At 40.9% G+C, this 21,446-nt stretch overlaps 1 protein-coding gene across 1 annotated transcript in view; it reads left to right on the forward strand.

The window, feature by feature from the left end:
- The window catches only part of man1a1 (mannosidase, alpha, class 1A, member 1), a 427,764-nt gene that overhangs the window by 215,077 nt on the left and 191,241 nt on the right, over positions 1-21,446 (forward strand). The window contains exon 4 of the mRNA XM_067984671.1: positions 2,024-2,104. Within this exon, the coding sequence (XP_067840772.1) occupies positions 2,024-2,104 (81 nt within the window). The remainder of the gene's footprint in view (positions 1-2,023; positions 2,105-21,446) is intronic.

The raw sequence follows: 21,446 nt of genomic DNA on the forward strand, positions 1-21,446 counted from the left end.
GTTCTCTATCTCCTGTTGGTAGCAACCTGAAGCCACGGGAACAGGTTGGCCGCCTGCTGTCAGCTTGGGAATGGTGTAGTATGGGAACCCAAAAAAGGACAAAAATAAAATAAACATTACACCACTTAAATTTGTGATTTTATGCAAACCAGGAAAATCTATAGTCCTTATTTTGTTTCCTTTTTTAATATGGTTTAATTTTTAGTTTTGTGCTTTTTAACTAGGTTATATTCTATAATCTAGGTAATGTGGGCTGAATGGGGTAGAGTTTTACCTTGTGGGAAGGGAGATGGGGGGAGGGGGAGTAGAGAGGAGTTAGAAATACCAAAGAGGGTGAGAACCTTTTTAAAAAAAACACCGATCACTGTAGTTGCGGTTGGTTCAGCGCCCAATAGATAGAAACTTTTTCTGCTGGTGGGGGAGTCTAGAACAAGGGGGCATGACCTTAAAATCATGAGCCAGGCCATTCAAGAGAGATGTTAGGAAACACTTCTATTACCCTTTGCTTAAAGAAGTGTGGAACACTCTCCCACAAAAAGCAGTAGATTCTAGCTCAGTTAATCATTTTAAATCTGAGATCGATAGATTTTTGCTAGCCAATAATATTAAGGGATATGGAGCCAAGGTGGGTGGATAGAGTTGGGATGCAGATCAGCCATGATCTCATTGAATGGTGGAACAGGCTTGAGGGGCTGAATGGCCTACTCCTGTTCCTGTGTTACTGTGTTAGTATCTGACTGTCTCCAGATGTAATGTGCTGCTGACCTCTGAACAAGGTGAAAAGCTCTGACCAAACCAAAAACAACATTTAAATTACATTTATTTTTATGCATCAATAAATATGTTCTGTACTAGTATGATTGTAACATAGTATCTCTTCCTCTGTGCTGTCTTTTTTTTTCTCAAAGTGAGCTCTCTAGCCTTCAAAAAGATGTATTCAATTGATCCAACCTTAAGCACAGATTTGGTTCATGTCCACTCCAATCTGAATAGTGTAGAGGGTTCCTAACAAAAGTATTATAAATGAAACCGTTCTTAAAAAAAAAAAATCAAACTTTGATAATCTGACATTGAAAGTAATGACACACGGCCAAATACCAGTACCAGCCTACTAGTATTAGTGATGGTGATTTTGTTTTAAAATGAAGTAAAGAAATAGAGAATATTGCAATGGAAAATGACTAATGATTGTACCTAAACCTCCTTGATTTACACCACATGGTAATGACATGGTCTGATGTAATGGAAAAGCCCTAAAAATGTGAAGAATTTTTTTTTGATTTTCTTACACTTTGCTTTCAAATGAGTACAGCTCAAAGTAGAAAAAAATGGTACTTTCCCTAATAATTTGAAACTAAGCTTCTGTATGAAGTCATGATATATTTTTGACACTTCCCTTTTGAGAATTACATCAGAAATGTAAAATATAATCCAATGTACATCAATTACTGGAATTGTTGTTCTGTGACAAGCACCAGATAACTCTTTAATGTTCAAAAGCAAAATACTGCGGATGCTGGAAATCTGAAATAAAAACAGAAAATGCTGGAGAAGCTCAGCAAGTCAGGCAGCATCTGTGGAGAAAGAAACAGTTAACGTTTCAGGTCAAAGACCTTTCATCAGAACTGCTCTTATACGTTAAGTCCTACCTCTAGGGATCCAGGGCTTGGCTGCACTGGGGCCTTGGTCAGCCTTAAGGTTTCAACTTAGTTATAATTTTGGTTAGAACTTTAATTTTTAAGTGTTTCATTGTTTTAGCTTCCTTAGATAAACTTTTCAGTTACAATTTTTAAGCGATTAAAGTTATTTCAATTTTTGGTGTGGAAGTGTAATGATTTCTCTTTGTTGTAGAAACAATGTGCCGATAATCCACCTGGCTAGCGCACAACAATCAAAGCAATTTGAAAAGCTACACTCTTACAATTAATATAGAGACAACTTTATAATGTTAGGTATGAGAACAAGTAGTCTGTTAGAAAGTAGTTTGTATTGTTCAATCTTGACATTTTTTTCCTCTTCTTAGCATGCAGAGATTTCGGTTTTTGAAGTGAATATTCGATTTGTTGGAGGACTCCTCTCCGCTTACTACCTTACTGGCGAAGAGGTGAGTACCGCTGTAAGCATTGTAAATTCATAAAAATGTTTGCATTCCACCTGCCCGCTCATCTCCAACTTGAATACTTCGTAGATATTTGTAAAGCAGCTGGAATTAGTCCAGTTTCTTGATCCAGATCTTGGTCGTTCCCTATTGTGACTCATTATGTAGAATACATATATATATGTAAGCATAAGAAAAATTATGGTTAAATTTCCTGTTTCTTCTGTGAGGTTGCATTGCGTTATAAGATGATTGACTGCTTCACTTGGGCACCTGTGGCTGAAAGGTTGCTAAGCCATTTGCTGATGGGGCACATGGCTGATCTTAGCTTCGTGGCTCGGGTGACGCAATGGAAAAATCAGCCAAAGATCTTGATCCTGATCGGTATGTACGACTTCTGTTGGAGAATTGTGATCATTGGGTGAAACCAGGTTCAAATCTGCCTGTGATTTCCACCCCAACCCCTCCTGGCTCACCTTCTGACATACTGTTAAGACTCGCAAAGAAAGAATGGCCACTTAGGTGAGGTAATGACAGCGCCTGTGAAAACCATACCTCACCAAAAGTCAGAGTCTTTGAGGAGAGAAAGAAGGAGAAAATTAAGAAGGGGGTAAGAGGGAGAATAATTTAAAAAAATTGTAATTCACCTCTAGCTCAGCTGGACCAGCCTCCTTGCAATTGGCTGTCACATCTCTGAATTAATTGTTAAAAATCGTATGTTGCTACATTGCAAGAGATACTTGGAAATTTAATACTTAAGAGTTTAATTAGTATATGATTTTTTGGAATATTAATGGTGATTTTACAAATTAACTAAATTAATTGTCCTTTTCTGCTTTTTGCCAAACAGCTTTTTGTAAAATCAATTGCACACCATTACTTCATCTCTTAGATTCCCTTGCTGCACAATGCTTGCCAATTGTGCATCTCTCCTACTTGCACAATTGCAACAAGCCCTCAAGATCAGAAATTCATGACAACAGATCTCAAAAATTAAGTACTGCGAGAAATAAAGCATTTGAAACTTGCTGCTTTTGACAGTTAAGGCTGCTGTGTCAAGTAATGCTCTTCCCAGAAGGGACATGGCTGCAAAAATGTTTGCATTATAAAGATTTAGTTTGAAATGTGAAGTACAATTTTCTAATTTTTTGGAGATCAGTTATAAGATATAGCTTATATCTTTGGTGTTTTATCCCTGGTTACATGCTCTGAAATTGGCAGGAACCAGGTGTAAGCAGCAGATGTTAGCACTGTAGAAATCAGATGCTCAATATTGATGCCCACATGCAACGAAAAAAATCTGTGGCATGTGAAAGATGTTTGGCAAAAGCATTGAGAATGAGGTTTTGTTCTCTAGAATAATGAGTTTTCATAACTAAGTGCGGTGCTGGAAAAGGCAGTATTTTGTTAAATGCAGCTGAAAAATGCTTATTCTAAATGGCCATTTTTGTTTGTATTTCTGTCCCCCACATCATTGTGCACACTTTCTCCAATGAGGAGGTGGAATAGCAAATTGGTTCCAGATTTCCACCAGTGCTCATCTGTAACTAGCTCTGTAATGCAAGGAAGAAGCTAGTGGTGACTTCCTCCTTGTTCATTTTATAAAAATCTCTCACCATTTACCAGCGAGGGGCATTGTTTTCCAACCAGTGCCTCCTTATGGCTTGTTTGAGATTAGTGTTTGAGTCTGGGAGCTTGACATGTGGCAGAATTGCAAATGTGCACCTTATTATTCTGGTGTAGCACACTTGTACATAAACATGCTATGCCAGTACCTTTAGTAACTGCCCTTAATCAACAGTGTGGTATGCTTTCTAATGTATTTTTGTCTGTTCAAAAGAATGTCTATGCGTTAATAAACCTATTTAAGTCCATTAATTTATTTATGAGAAGGTGTTATGTCAAAAATGACCATTTTTGCAATCTTAAAATGGATACTGAAGTCAAGGACAACTAACATTTGTTTAATATTGCTTGCTGATGCAAAAATGTATAATCTATAAATGAAATGAAAATGGATTCTGTTAATTTATAATGTTAAAGAAAAAATCATGGAAAATGATGAGATTTTTAGGCTCACCCTGTTTAACCCGGGCATTCTAATTTGAATCAGCTCATTCTTTAAGTGCTTCATGTTAATAATCATGAATTGGAAAAGAATGAAGGTCACCAGGGTCTTAATTTGATGACTTTGCATTATAAGCTGACCTCTTTTGACTTCTCATTTTAAATGCATAAAGTTGCTTCTTGGCATCAATCTCCATGAAGATTTTAGGATTGTAAGTGCAATACTTTAACGTGTTATGAGATTTGTGTTATAATAGAATGCAATGACATATGTGAGCTTTGATTATTTGCTAACTCTCACTAAGAAGGATGCTGTTTGATGTCATTCCAGTGCAGTCTCCAGTTCCAGATTAGCTCCAGATGGTGATGGTGGTATAGCTGTACTGACTTAATGTGGGATGTAACAAGCAGCATTAGAATAGCAAAATGCAGTGAACGGGCTGAAATACGTTGAGAGGATTAGAATGTATTGATTTGTAGGTTTGACACAAAATATTAAAATATATGTAATATGAGAGCCAATGGGTATGCTATAGTGCTAATGGATTTCTAGAATTAGTGAATTAATATAATATAACTTACACTTTCCAAACACACAGTTCGGAGGAAAAATGGTTATAATGAGAAATTGAATTTGAATGTTGGCATTAATCTAATTCTAATTTAACAATTTCTAGTCTTATAATGAAGCTTAATAAGGGATTCAGTTCTGTTCAAGCTCCTTACAGGAACTCAAGAGCCTAAAAGGCAAAATGGAAATTGCATAGGCATTGATCATTTTAGAAGGTTGCTATTAATTAGACCCTTAGGTGATTACTGTGGTGGAATTCTTATTACTAACTTTTTACTGTTTTATTTGTTCTTCCCAGGATATTTTTTCATATTTGGGGAAAAAAAAAGGTTATACCGCACTTGTGATTGCTCGAATTACACTTATTTCTGATAGATTATTGCAATCTGATGCCCTGCTAGGATTACTGCTAGATTCACTACAGAGTATAGCATGAGCTGGTTAAATCACTTTGTGCTTTACTTTAAAGTCAACTACCACCTCAGTAAATTGCTTCATGCACACACCATTCCAATAGGATACTACTGAAAGGATCAAAGGTGCCCAGTTGTACAATTTATCAATATCTGGCTGGGAGGCAATGGGGCGGTGGGTGAGAGGAGGGAATGAGTGTCTCTTTTTGATACCTGGACGCAGATTAGTGGGGCCTAAAGCCTAGGAGGGAGAGACAAGATGGAAGAGACGCTAGGTGGGGAGGAGGTGGAGCCTGGTTTTATTTATTGGCGATGTATTTGGGAGACCTAAGGTTTGGGAATACTTTGATGTGGGATGAGTTCCATTTCCCATCAATCCAGAGGCTTGAGCCTTCTCTTCTCCCCCCACCCCCTTATAAAAATAACATGCTTGAAAAACTGAGTCAGTCAAAATGACCCTTCCACCTACTCCCTATCTTCCCAACATTCATTGGAACAGAATTTCCTCTTGGTAACCCTGGGGTTTATCAAATATTGTGACACAATTTCAGTAATTTCTTTGAAGTCTGCAGCTAACATCCCGTCTGCGCACGCATACCAAATTACACGCATTTAGCCATTATTGTATCTTTCACTGCATCTTTTTCATCCTTCAACAGAACTGCAAAACATTCTTCACATTATATAAAATATAGTCAAAAGGGAGGGAGAAGACTGCTATTTACTGATCTTGCTTACTCTACGCACCACCCAGCTACTTTAATGGCTTTGTACTGTGCGGATTACCACAATTGATCACTACAATCATCCTCGATTCATCATCCTTTCCAGTGAGTGGGAGAAGGACCTTGGTGCTGTAGTGTATGATTCATTGAAGGTCCACAACAAGTGCAGTGAGGTTTTTACAAAAGCCAGTAGTGTTAGGATGCATTGCCAGGCGATTAAATACAAAACAAGTACAACTGTCTCTTTATACGGCCTTGGTCAGGCATCTTCTAGAATACTGTTTCCAGTATTGGTCACCTAATATGGCAGGTGATTATATAGGTTCAAAGGAGGGCCACCAGATTGATACCTAGTTTAAATACCTCGGTTACCGAGATGGGATTCGAGAGCTGAGGCTTTTTAACTCCTTTTTTAAAAAAAATAGACTTCGAACAGATTTGATTGAGGCCGTTTCAAAAAAATAAATGATTAGATTTGATCCATGTGGATAGGCTATTCAAGCTAGTTAAGTCACGAAGGACCAGGGGTCACGAGTATGTTACAAAAGCATAAAACTAGGTTAGATGTCCTGTGGTGCTACTTTTATTAGTGTTTCATCAACTTCTGGAACAAGTTGTTCGCACGTGCAGTGAGTGCAGATTTGGTGGAAGCATTCAAAAAGAGCTAAACGAGTTCCTGAGTGTGGCCCACATAACTGCATACAGAAGGTAGGTAGCTATTGGGGGTTGTCTCCAAGTCACTAGTTTCCTGGAACATGATCGATTTGCTCCGGGGTCGGAGAGGAATTTCATAGAGTTTTTTCTTAAATTGGCCAATGTTTTTTTTTCTCCTCTTTGCCTCTCTCAGGAGGTTGTGTGGTTGGTGGGTGGGGAGATGGGGGTGCCGGTGTAGAAGTCACTCGATGATATTATAGGAAAGGCTCGATGGATCAGCTGATCTTTTCCTGCCCTTAGTTTTTGTATGTTCGTAATGTTTAGATACAAAGTTAAATTTCTGCTGATTACCGGAGTGTCGATGGTGGCAGAGATCAGAAGTAGATATATATTCCTCTGTTGTTAGTAAAAATAATGTTTAACACCTTCGGACGCTAGAAATGGAAAAGTAATTTTCTATGGTACACTCATTTCTGCAGTCAAGTTAGTCCCGCTGTGATGCCAACTATATTTTTAGGTTGGGTGGGGCAGGAGGCGAGCAGCTGAATAATAACTAGCCTTTCACACCTCAAACTTGGTTAAATTTCAGCCCAGATTGATGGGATAAAGGTTTCCAACGGCTGTAAGAGCACCACATGAAATCAGTATGGGATGTCTCATCCCAGTCCCAGTGGTCACAGACTCACTATATAAAACATCCTCTAACCTGGCAGGCTCACTTACGCAGCAAACAAGGATGACAGGCCTGGGAAATTAAAAATGTCACACTGTGGTACTGCTCTTGAGACTCCGCCTCTGCTGAGCTCACCTGCTAAAACTCTCATCCATGCCTATGTTACCGCTAGACTTGACTATTCCGATGCTATCCTGGCTGGTCTCCCACCTTGCAATTAGGAAGGCAAATGGTATGTTAGCCTTTATTGCAAGGGGGTTGGAGTATAAGAGTAAGGAAGTCTTGCTGCAATTATATAAGTCTCTGGTGAGACCACACCTGGAGTACTGTGTACAGTTTTGGTCTCCTTACCTAAGAAAGGATATACTTGCCTTAGAGGGGGTGCAACGAAGGTTGACTAGATTAATTCCTGGGATGAGACAGTTGTCCTATGAGGAGATTTGAGTAGGATGGGCCTATATTCTCTGGAGTTTAGAAGAATGAGAGGTGACCTCATTGAAATGTTTAAAATTCTTAGAGGGCTTGACAGGGTAGATGCTGAGAGGCTGTTTCCCCTGGCTGGAGAGTCTAGAAATAGGGGTCATAGTCTCAAGATAAGAGGTTGGCCATTTAGGACCGAGATGAGAAAAAATTTCTTCACTCAGGGTTGTGAATCTTTGGAATTCTCTACCCCAGAGGACTGTGGATGCTCAGTTGTTGAGTATGTTCAAGATTGAGATCAGTAGATTTTTGGACACTAAGGGAATCAAGGGATATGGGGTTGGGGCAGGAAAGTGGAATTGAAGTAGAAGTTCAGCCATGATCTTATTGAATGGCGGAGCAGGCTCGAGGGCCCGTATGGCCTACTCCTCCTTCTATTTCTTATGTTCTTATGTTTGCATCCTCTGTGAACTTGAGCTCAGCCAAAACTCTTGCTGTCCGTATCCTAACTCGCACCATGTCCCGTTCACCCATCACCCCTGTGCTTGCTGACCTATATTGGCTCCTGGTCCAGCAACGGCTCGGTTTTAGAATTCTCATCCTTGTTTTCAAATCCCTCCGTGGCCTCGCCCCTCCTTATCTCTGTAACTGCCTCCAGCCCTACAACCTTCCACGATCTCTGTGCTCTTTCAGTTCTGGCCTCCTGCGCATCCCTGTTTTATATCGTTCCATCATTGGTGGCCGTTCTTTCAGCTGTCTTGGCCCTAAGCTCTTGAATGCTCTCCCTAAACCTCGGCGTCTCGCTACATCTCTCCTCCTTTAAAAACACTCCTTAAAACCTAGCTCTTCGACCAGTCACCTGTCGTAATATCTTCTTGTGTGGCTCGATGTCAAATTTTGCTTCACAGTCGCTCCTGTGAAGCGCCTTGGGATGTTTTGCTATGTTAAAGACGCTATATAAATGCAAGTTGTTGTTATAGTGGCTAAGGTACATTTCTGGGACAGAGTAGAAAGCGGTGCCTGAAAGGAATTTTTTCCCCGTCGGTCAGTGTCTGACATGCTTGGAAAGCGAAAGCCAGGCAGGTAGGGTTGCCCAATATGACCTCTCATACTTTCCTCATAGGAACACATCATAATAGCTTTTAAAAGGGAAGTTGATAAATATTTGAAAAAGAAACATTTAAAAGGACAAGGGAAAAGACAGGGTAATGGGTCTAAGTGGATAGCTCTTTCCGAATGCTGGCATGAGCCAAATGGCCTCCTTCTGTGCTGTAGAATTCTATGTAAAACCCTGATTCTACATCTTACATAAATAAGTCCAGCGAGCTTACAGCTGGTGGAGCTAAGCTGTAAGGACCCCCAAGCGTACACGCTGGTTGCTGGTGGAGCTTAACCAACTAAAACTGGTTCAGTATCAGCTCAAAGCACTGGTAAACTTCCTGCTGTTTGTGTAATCAGGACCACTGCAATCTGCAGCCGAATGGGAAGAATCCCAACTCCCAGTAACTGGCCAGCTAGCCTGGTTCATTGATCAGCCAAAGTGGTCTGGAGTATTGTCTGATTCTCAGGTATCATATTATCAAGTCTGCCACAGATGGTTTACTTAGTTCCAAATTTCATTGCCAGATCTTGGAACTATTGTACCTCAATCCCAAAGAGATCCTGTTTGCCTACCCACCCCAAGGGGGATAGTCATTTGCCGGTCTGCCTAAAATGGATAAGTAAGCCATCCCACAACACCTTGAACACAAAATAAACATTTACATATATATCATAAAATGCTGGATGGGTCAGGGATGAGTTGTGTGTATTTCTGAGGAATTACATGACCGGGATGAGTTGTATGCGTAAAGGTGTCTGGTTGGTTTGGAGCTTCCGTGTTCATGTATTGGTATTGACTCATAATGAATGTTATACTATTTAGTCCTGTGTCCTAATTTTTATTTTTGGTCATTCTTGTTTACTGAGACTATGTTTGTACCAAGTATTAATTCTTGTACGTACCAGTCAATCTCCCATGGTGTTGCACTCTAGGTTTAATTTTAACTTAGGGTGACATCGAATTAACTGCCCATTACACACTGCTGGTTTTTCCTTTCCAATAAAGTCAACAGTAGGAAAAATCGGGAGGGGTGTATAATGTGCAGCCAATTCGCTATCGCTCATTTTATACCATTGGCCAAACTTAAAATCACTGCTGAGGAGTGAAGAGCCGTACTTGAAAAGTTTTATCTCTGTGGTCGGAAAGAATGTGATGACAGCACATCCTAAAACAGTGGACGACAGAAGTAAGCACCATAATGATATGGTGATTAAAAATCAAGAAAATAAAGTGGAGAACTTATTTTCATAGAAGTTACAACATGGAAACAGGCCCTTCGGCCCAACATGTCCATGTCGCCCAGTTTATACCACTAAGCTAGTCCCAATTGCCTGCACTTGGCCCATATCCCTCTATACCCATCTTACCCATGTAACTGTCCAAATGCTTTTTAAAAGACAAAATTGTACCCGCCTCTACTACTGCCTCTGGCAGCTCGTTCCAGACACTCACCACCCTTGTTGCAGAGCAGAAAAACTTAACTCTCAAATGATATGCATGACCACTCACTCAAGGACAAAAGATTATTGACGAACTTTTGCCCATCACAGAACAGCTAAGCTGGCACCAGAATTTAATAAATTAATACAGCACCAGCCACTATTCAATCAATAACTTCATAGGTCAGTGAGGATCAGCAAACTATAAAAAATAACAAAGCAGTAAGTACACTCGCAATTTAATAAATCAATGGAGCAGTAAGCACCAGTGAATCAATGGAGCAAATCAACAAATGAGTAAGTTGAGAGCAGTGGGCACCAGTGTATTAATGAATTAGTAGAGAACCAATCATCAGCAAATTAATAGGTCACTGTATACCAGCAAAATAGTAAATAAATAAATAGAGTAATGGGCACCAGCAGATTAATAGAAAATTTATGGAACAGCGGGCTCAACAGCAAATTAATAAGACAGAAGAAGGCATCAGTTAATTAATAAGTGAATAGATTAAATACAGGTCTGTGCTTTAGTCAAATTATTCTATTTTTATATTATTTGGTGAAACTTATGGACCACAGGGAATGAGCATAAAAGCCCATATGCAAGACCTGTAATAATAATATATAGATTCTGTTGGATTTAAGAATAATGTGCACATAATTTTAGAGGCTTGATTTCTTTTATTGCAGTAAGATTGAATGTTTTGCATCAATGCCATCGGCAATGCAAAAATTGCAAAATAATTGCAATCATAACGCAAGGCATTTGGCATTGTTGCGAGCGCGCCCTCCCCAAAAAGAGATTCTCTTACTACTTTGCACTGGAAAGGAACCCTTTTCCTTTATTTCTCATCTTTAGAAAAAAGCTAACGGTCCAGTTGCCTGTTTTCCAACACTTTATAAAAAATGTCATTGGCAGTTTGAGGCCAGGGTGAAGCTCTGCACATACTTTTAAGCATGTTTGTGTGCAGAACTCTGCCTTCCCTCAACTATAGAGTGAGATGATCCGGGTAATATAATTTGATACTGCTTGAAAAGCAGACACCACGATCATGCAGAACCTGCAGTTCAAATAAAAGAGCAAATGCTGGAAATCTGAAACAAAAAACAGAGAACGCTGGAAGCACACAGGTCAGCAAGCATCTGTGGAGAGAGCCTGTACAATAATATTTCCACTTACAGCCCCTAAGAAATCACGCTTTGATGTTCAGTAGTGGGGTCGTGGTCCAGAGGGCGATAGGAAGGGTCATCAGAGAGTTGATGTTTGGTCTCAGCCAGGTAGAGGCAGGGGGCAGAATATCCTGGCCACAAAATAAGGCACAGAAAAGAAGATGGCGGAAGAAGAGCTCAGCATCGCGTCAAGCTCAGAATTTGTTCACATGGGGCCCAGGGGAATGAAGCTGAGACTCTTGCTCAGGGTAGATTGTTTGGGGTCAGAGAGGATATTGAAAATATGCCAGTGTGAGGTTGGAAGGAGAAATACGGTTGGAGGAAAGTTTGAAGAGGGTTTAGAAGATAGGCTAGCATCAAAAAATTGTTGATGCTTTCATGGAAAAAAAAATTTCTGGGTGAGGTGAAGGATGATGTGGACTGAGAACAAGGACAGCTCTAATATAAAGTGAGCTGATGCTGCTGGAGAGAGACGTCGAGTGGGTGGATTTCATGAAGTGGTGAGAGTATAGTTAGAGGAGCATTGAATATCAGAGATCAGGGATCCTGTGTGTATCTGAAAAAGGAAGGGTTGAACTTCAAAAGAAATTGATGTGGAATGAATAGATCTGGAGATGGTTGCTAAGAAAAGAGATGTTGCTGTTAAAGCAAGTCTCAGCAAATACATCAGCACAAACAAGAAAGGGAAAGGATAACAGTGTAAGGTGAACAAGGTAAAAGAGACAAATGAAAATTGCTATGAAGCGAGGAACAGAACTTCTTCAAGATTGTTATACTTGGAAGAGAAGTAGTAGTGAATTAAACAGTATAAATAAAAAGGAAGAAAACTACAAATGATGGAAATCTGAAACAAAAACAGAAAATGCTGGAGAAACACAGCAGGTCAGTCACATTTGCGGAGAGAACAGCATTTCTGGAGTACAGCCTTTTATTAGATCATATGCCTGAAATGATCTATTCACAGATGCTGAATTACTTGTGTGTTTCCAGCATTTTCTGTTTTTGTACAACTATAGTATTTGGATGATAATAGAGCAAAGGCACCTCTGCATTTTAACTTGAGTTCCAGCTACTTTCTTTGTAAGAGAACTTGCTTTCAAAAATGTTTAAGTGATCTTTCAGTTCATTAAGAGCATCATACTGGTGCCCTCGTGACAAGAATTTGGAAATCAATCCAGCTGATTATTGAATTTGAGAACTGACGAGAAAAAAAGCCTGTAAACTATCCAGTACTGTAAGTTACGTGAGAGGAGTGAGATAAAAGGACATAATCTTGCGTTAAGTTTGCCGTGGGCTTTTTTATAAGCTGACGGTAGTGTTCTGCTGTGCTTCTACAATGCAACTGAGCTGGCATGAAAATTTGAAGATTGAAGTCATCAGGTGATGCGTGTCAATCTCCAGCAGCTTGGATAATCACAAATGATAAAAGAATATACTATAGAAATCACTGCTGAACGAATTTTTGATAATGTAGAGGAGCTCGATTACAGCTTTGATAAATGTAGCTAGAGATCCTGGCAAAGCGGTTAAGAAGTTTGAAGGTTTCATGAATGAGAGTTTGAACATTTTGTGGAGTTTTGTTTTCACTTTGTAAAACACCCTGCCCCAAAAATCATTAATTAAATAGATATGGGTAGGATAGAGGGGCTTCTCACTTCTATTATGGGCTTCCTTTGTCTGCAATCACGAAGGCATTGATGAAATGTTGACTGGTTTCTGAGGCCTGCCACAGCTATGTAATTGAGATTGCGAGAATGTATGGCATGCACGTGGATACTGAGGGAGTGTGGTACTGAGGTACTTGGGGCCCACCCGAGATCAGCAAGTGGTGTATAGGGAAGATGAATTTGGGTAGCCTTGTGTTAGTATTGGAAAGGTCAAAGAGGGGTATGTAAAGGCTATGCAGCTGTTTGAGAGGAAAATCTATGTGGCATGATATTGCAGTGGACTGCTAAGTGGTGAGTTCAGCAGGCACTTACCTTGGCAAACTTCTTCAAGGTGTTGAATTTCTTTCTACCTGCATGAGGATGACATCTTTATTATAGAAAATTTCTGTAATAATGATGTCATCCTCATGCAGGTAGAAAGAATTGCATTGCCGATGGCATTGATGCAAAACATTCTGTTATCCACCCGCAGATAAGAAATTCAACACCTTGCAGTTTGCTGAGGTAAGTGCCTGCTGTACTTACCACTTCACTCACCCGCTTGGCCACCTCTTCCCAGGCAGTCCTGACTGCAGCTTGATGAGGAGGGTACCTTCATGTCCATAATCAGTATATCTCCTTTCCAGCCCCTCCCTCAGCATGACCCTCTGGACACACTCAGTAAAGGGAGTTGTCCTCCTTCCCTCAGAATTGGCATACTCCTGGCTCATCTCAGCACAATACACAGCAAGATGAGCAGAGTTGAACAACTTGCAGACAACAGGAAGTACATGGTGTGAGGGTACATGATGTGAGCCTTGAGGGATTACAGTACCAGCACTTTTATGCTTTTGCTGAGGAAATATCTCTTCTTGCTTCTCCTCGGCCTCTACATTCCCAGTACCTGATGCATATCATGCAGGGAATGCACCAGCCGTACGTAAATGGAGAGACTTTGGAAAACTCAGGGAGATCCCCTGTGTTGCTGGAAATACAGAATGCAATGAGACAAATGCATTTGCACTGTCAATGTGTTCTAGTGGAATTTCATCCCCTAAATCCCTGAATGTAGCCAGTTTGAAAAAAAAATCCAAGGGCTTTACCACAGGAAGGGCAAAATGACTGTATGACTGCATTTCAGTAACTACTTTCTGCAGGCAGTAAACTCTTAGTATCTGCAGACCATTGCCATTATCCCCCAAGTGCTTCAATGCTATACTCATTGAGGCCCCACTTGCTTTTGAGCTATCTAACTCAACAAAGCCAAATTTTCTTAAATGCAGTCAGTATTTGCCAGCTCGTTTTAAAATACAGAGCTAGAGAGGAAATCAAAAGGAGCTAAAATTGATCGTGATTCCTTGTAACAGTTTAATTTTTCGATGGTATGTTGAAATGTGAGAGATTGGTTTGACTCTAGATAATTAATTTTTCCATTGCAAATAACACATTCTCTGGTTGGTGTTGGACAGATCAGCTGGGATGTTTGCTGCCTGCAGCTTCAGGCATACCCGTTGTTCAATGTGGTTATTGTAATGCATCAGTTCCACGTGATGTACAGTATCTAGCCACTTCCACAAATTGTTTGCAGGTATACTAGAAATTTGGGTCTTAAGAACAAGTGTGGGATTTTGGCTTTCTGTTTTAGCAGCTTAAATTCAGGATGAGTATTATTTGTGTTTTGTGTTATTGGCTGTTTTCACTTGACCTCTAAGAATGTAGTTGAGTGAAGGTCAGTTTCCAGTTCCTATAGTGTTAGGAAATTAAAAAAATAAACAAAATACTTTGGTAAAAGTATGAAATCTTTTCACTTAGATTATTAGACTACCAGCTGGGAATAGCTGTTGCATAAATCATTAGTCCATCGGCCAATTTTGCAAGCTATTCTTTTGTATAGAAAGATTTGATAAATACATAATAGAAACATATAAATATCACCACAGTGAATGATATTGAAATATTTATGTATTTTATATTTTTTAAACCAACAACATGGGAGATAAGTGCTAGTTAAACGCATTAACAACTTGTCCAATGAAGTAGGAGATTGTGGAATTGAATTGCAGTGAGTTGCCAAACTCAACAAGGCAGCCTAGTATCAAGTTAGGAAAGTTACTGGACCAAAGAGAGAACCTCACATCAGTGGCTAGAAGTTGAAATGTTACATTGACAGCACTCTTTAAATGTAGTCCAGAATGTCCAGTTTTCTGAGTGGAGGAATAGATTAAAGCAGAAGTCCAAGTAAGTTTTATTCAACCTACTTTCAGGCTGCCGAGTCTAGTAATTTTCTTTTGGTATTATATACTGTAAGTTTTTTTTTGTGTTTGCTTTGATCTATCAAATTCATCACACCAAGTTTTTCAGATGATGAGGTTTCAGATTGCTTCCCATTTGTTACATAAATTTCTGACTTTACAGGGATTACATAAAGCACTTAAACGACTTGCTATCCATTCCCTTAAGGCATATGAAGATCTTGTTACTATATCTCTGGCTGTTGACTGACGCGGCTGCTTTCCAAATTAAAAGGGGTATTGCAGTTTACACAGTCTCGTTGTTCTATTGCGTCAGTTAGAATCACAAGTAGTGCTGCTTTAGAATGAAAATGTCTGCTTTTACTGGAAATGCTTGCTACAGTTTCCCATGATGAATGATTAATATGCCCAGCTAATTGTGAAGAACACGAAGTGCAAAGATTTAGATTATAATAATGAATTGTATGCAAACATTAATATATGCAAATTAATTTCTAAGCCACAGTACTTATCGATTGTTAGTCAATATAAGCTTGAATCAACTCCTATATTAGTGTTTCAGCTGTGGTGTATTTGCCAGTTTAGTTTAATCATTTTTATCTAACACTTCTAATAGTATTATCTTCAATGCTATTATCATTGGAGGTCAAACTTTATGCAGTCATAGCCATTGAGTGAGGATCAAATGGTTAGATTTAATGTTCATTGGAAGAACATGACGGCCGTCAAGTGACATTCACTGGTCTTGTTTAGTTCATAGTAAGTTAGAGTAACTTCAAGTACTTTAAAATATTTTAAAATGGTTGATGAAAGCTAATGGCTTAAAGTGAAATGTCAAAAGAGCAATTGATTGACATCTTACAATTTGGCCACCTTGGTTTTTGTGAAGAATTGTTTATCACAAAATAAAATACTTTACATAACAGCTGGCAACAACTTTGTAGTCTTGGCAGCTAAAACACATTGCATGTCACCAAACTGTTAGTTTGATTTTTTCAAGTGGAATTATTTCCAAGAATCTGCCTGAATAATGATTTGATTGATGAAACACAATTGTCATAGGCAGATTCAGTTTAAATTTAGTTCCATTAAAGTTTAAATTTTGGCTGTTTAAAAATAAAACTGAAGTGGGATAATTGGATGTTCAAGAAAGCTATTTGTTAATGTAAACAAGTGCTATCCTTGTGAAGCACTGTTCTGCAAATTTTTTAAATGGTGCAGTAGAGATAGAAGACCCTCACACCATTTCTGCCACTTAAGTGATGCAAGAATGTGTTTTAACATGGTTTATGTCATTTTTATATTAGCAAAAAGGTTCACCACATTTTTGAAGACTACCACTACCATAGGCACAGGATTTTAAATGCCTGTAGCTGTTTGATAATACATTCACTGGATTTTGAATGAACAAGACTTATCAATCCACAATTGAAAATAACATTAACTGTATGTTGAACTGAATTGACCTGGATTGTTGTTCATGTCAAATTATTGTTTTGCTTGTTAAATTAAAAGTGAATAGTATTCTACTGAGCTGACTTGTATTCCTAAGTTATGATATACACTTACTGGCACCTGTCAGTCATCTAGATCGGCAGGAGGAAGGTAGAGAGAAAATCAGATCCCTGCTGAGACTGATCAGAAGGTAGAAGGTAACCAACAGGTGGATTTCGATACAGAAACTGAGTCATACAGGAACTGGAGGCCAGGAAATGCCAGATACTGGGGATCATTAAAGGAGGCAAATCTACGTGAAGAATCATATACCATAAATGCGAGGAGCATTGTAAATAAAATGCAGGAACGAGAAGTGTGGTTGCATAAGAGGCCGGAGTTGGAGGAATGCAGAGGGTTGTAGCGCTAGAGGTTACAGAGATGGAGAGGGGCAAGGCCATGGAGGGATATGAACACAAGGACAAAAATTTTAAAATTGAGGCGTTGGTAAAATGGAGCCAAAGTAAATTAATTAGTGAGCACAGAGCGTGATGGGTGAACGAGACTTGGAGTGAGTTAGGATACGGGCAGCAGAGTTTTGTATGAGCTTAAGTTTATGGAGGGTAGAAGATGGGAGGCCAGCCAGGAGAGCGTTGGAACAGTCAAGCCTGGAGGTAAGAAAAGCATAGGTGAGGGTTTCTGCAACAGATGGGCTGAGGCAGGGACGGAGATAGGTAATATTACGGAGGTGGAAGTAGACGGTCTCTGAGGAAGAGGATGCCACATTAAACATTCCCAACCAATGCAGAGCAGCAGTCAACAGAGCCAATAAAATGTAGAAATACATAGTCAAAACAGCAGAATACGAATCAAAGGAAGACATGCCATTGACCTGTTGTTCACCTTTGGTTATTGGTAGGTGAAGTGAAGGTCAGTGGTTTTAGCACCCAGTACTAAATTTGATTGACTTTTTCAACATGACACACCAAAGGTTCAGTTTATTCAGCAGGTATGGGTAGATTTTCAACTTTCTGCCCGGGTGTAAAGCTGACATTACGGATGGGGTGTCTGTTATAGAAACTTCCCAATTTTTGATTTTGAAAGCCGGTTTTATGAAAATCTACCTCTGTGTCTCTTTGGTGCTTGTATATGTTCTGAAATTTAACTTTACTATTAGTCTGATTTGGTGTTCCTTGGTTTTGAACTTGTAATCCCAGAATTCACTAAAAAGCTCTGAGGTAGAGTAGCACAAGGGCTGGATTGAGGAAATGAAACACCGTAAGATGCTATGTTTTTTCCCCCATGGTGTTAAAGAAAATTCTGTTTTTCACTGCTCTGGTAAGATTTTGATTCTTTGAGGATAAGCATACATTTTAACTGTAGGAACATGTGTTGTTATCCAGCTGCCTTTGAATTAGACCATCAACAACCAATTGTCAGAATACTTTGGAGGATACAATAGTCAGGTTGATCTCCTTGTAGAGTATGTGAAAACTCAGCAAAGTGGTGTCTGACAAAATGATAAATTACTTCACCTCCCGACTGGTGTATAAAGATGTGCATGTCATGTGACAGGTGCAGTTAACATTGGATATTTATGTATTGTACTGATCCATCATTTTTTATTCGTTCAAGGAATGTGGGCATCTCTAATTGCCCTTGAGAAGGTGGTGGTGAGCCGCCTTCTTGAACCGCTGCAGTCCGTGTGGTGAAGGTTCTCCCACAGTGCTGTTAGGAAGGGAGTTCCAGGATTTTGACCCAGCGACGATGAAGGAACGGCGATATATTTCCAAGTCGTGATGGTGTGTGACTTGGAGGGCAACATGCAGGTGATGTTGTTCCCATGTGCCTGCTGCCCTTGTCCTTCTAGGTGGTAGAGGTCGTGGGTTTTGGAGGTGCTGTCGAAGAAGCCTTGGCGAGTTGCTGCAGTGCATCCTGTGGATGGTACACACTGCAGCCACTGTGCGCCGGTGGTAAAGGGAGTGAATGTTTAAGGTGCTGGATGGGGTGCTAATCAAGCGGGATGCTTTGTCCTGGATGGTGTTGAGCTTCTTGAGTGTTGTTGGAGCTGCACTCATCCAGGCAAGTGGAGAGTATTCCATCACACTCCTGACTTGTGCCTTGTGGATGGTGGAAAGGCTTTGTGGAATCAGGAGGTGAGTCATTCGCCACAGAATACCCAGCCTCTGACCTGCTCTTGTAGCGACAGTATTCATATGTCCGGTCCAGTTATGTTTTTGGTCAATGGTGACCCCCAGGATGTTGATGGTGGGGGATTCCGCGATGGTAATGCTGTTGAATGTCACGGGGAGGTGGTCATTGCCTGGCACTTGTCTGGTGCGAATGTTACTTGCCACTTATGAGCCCAAGCCTGGATGTTGTCCAGGTCTTGCTGCATGCGGGCACGGACTGCTTCATTATCTGAGGGGTTGCGAATGGAACTGAACACAATCATCAGCAAACATCCCCATTTCTGACCTTATGACGGAGGGAAGATCATTGATGAAGCAGCTGAAGTTGGTTGGGCCTAGGACACTGCCTTGAGGAACTCCTGCAGCAATGTAATGGGGCTGAGATGATTGGCCTCCAACAGCCACTACCATCTTCTTTTGTGCTAGGTATGACTCCAGCCACTGGAGAGTTTTCCCCCTGATTCCCATTGACTTCAATTTTACTAGGGCTCCTTGGTGCCATACTCGGTCAAATGCTGCCTTGATGTCAAGAGCAGTCACTCTCACCTCACCTCTGGAATTCAGCTCTTTTGTCCATGTTTGGACCAAGGCTGTAATGAGGTCTGGAGCTGAGTGGTTCTGGCGGAACCCAAACTGAGCATTGGTAAGTGCCGCTTGATAGCACTGTTGACGACACCTTCCATCACTTTGCTGATGATTGAGAGTAGACTGATGGGGCGGTAATTGGCCGGATTGGATTTGTCCTGCTTTTTGTGGACAGGATACACCTGGGCAATTTTCCCCATTGTCTAGTAGATGCCAGTGTTGCAGCTGTACTGGAACAGTTTGGCTAGAGGCGCAGCTAGTTGTGGAGCACAAGTCTTCAGCACTACAGCCGGGATGTTATCGGGGCCCATAGCCTTTGCTGTATCCAGTGCACTCAGCCGTTTCTTGATATCATGTGGAGTGAATCGAATTGGCTGAAGACTGGCTTCTGTGATGGTGGGGATATCGGGAGGAGGCCGTGATGGATCATCCATTCGGCACTTCTGGCTGAAGATGGTTGCAAACGCTTCAGCCTTGTCTTTTGCACTCACGTGCTGGACTCTGCCATCATTGAGGATGGGGATGTTCACGGAGCCTCCTCCTCCCGTTAGTTGTTTAATTGTCCACCACAGTTCACAACTGGATGTGGCAGGACTGGAGAGCTTGGATCTGATCCGTTGTTTGTGGAATTGCTTAGCTGTGTCTATAGCATGTTGCTTCCACTGTTTAGCATGCATGTAGTCCTGTGTTGTAGCTTCACCAGGTTGGCACCTCATTTTTCGGTACGCTTGGTGCTGCTCCCGGCATGCTCTTCTACACACCTCATTGAACCAGGGTTGATCCCCTTGCTTGTTGGTAATGGTAGAGTGAGGTATATGCCGGGCCATGAGGTTACAGATTGTGCTGGAATACAATTCTGCTGCTACTGATGGCCCACAGCGCCTCATGGATGCCCAGTTTTGAGCTACTAGATCTGTTCTGAATCTATCCCATTTAGCACGGTGGTAGTGCCACACAACACGTTGGATGGTGTCCTCAGTGTGAATATGGGACTTCGTCTCCACGAGGACTGTGCAGTGGTCACTCCTACCAATGCTGTCATGGACAGATGCATTTGCGACAGGTAAGGATGAGGTCAAGTAGGTTTTTCCCTCGTCTTGGTTCGCTCATCACCTGCCGCAGGCCCAGTCTGGCAGCTATGTCCTTCAGGGCTCGGTCAGTAGTGGTGCTACCAAGCCACTCTTGGTGATGGACATTGAAGTCCCCCACCCAGAGTACATTCTGTGCCCTTGCTACCCTCAGTGCTTCCTCCATGTGGTTCTTAACATGGAGGAGGACTGGTTCATCAGCTGAAGGAGAGCGGTAGGTGGTAATCAGCAGGAGGTTTCCTTGCCCATGTTTGACCTGATGCCATAAGATTTCATGGGGCCCGGAGTCCATGCTTTTCACGATATTTTAACAACCATCGGGAGTGTCCTTTGGCCCAGCTTCGGTAACAACTTTATTACTGTTGCCGGGCCATGAAGTTACAGGTTGTGCTGGAATACAATTCTGCTGCTGATGTCCCCTAATCATCAAGGCCCTGTATAACTGCAGTAAGACATCCATGCTTCTGTACTCACATCCTCTGGCAATGAAGGCCAACATACCATTTGCCTTCCTATCTGCTTGCTGTACCTGCATGTTTGCTTTCAGTGACTGATGTACAAGGACACCCAGGTCCCTTTGTACATCAACATTTTCCAATCTATCACCATTTAAATGATACTCTGCCTTTCTGTTTTTCCTTCCAAAGTGGATAACTTCACATTTATCCACATTATACTGCATCTGCCATGTATTTGCCCACTCCCTCAACTTGTCTAAATCGCCTTGAAGCCTCTTTGCATCCTCCTCACAACTCACGATCCCACCTAGTTTTGTGTCGTCAGCAAACTTGGAAATATTACATTTGGTTCCCTCATCCAAATCATTGATATATATTGTGAATAGCTGGGGCACTGGTCTCTGCGGTACCCCACTCGTCACCGCCTGCCACCCTGAAAAAGACCCATTTATTCCTACT

This window comes from Heptranchias perlo, chromosome 5, assembly GCF_035084215.1.
Source record: "Heptranchias perlo isolate sHepPer1 chromosome 5, sHepPer1.hap1, whole genome shotgun sequence".
Lineage (NCBI taxonomy): Eukaryota > Metazoa > Chordata > Chondrichthyes > Hexanchiformes > Hexanchidae > Heptranchias > Heptranchias perlo.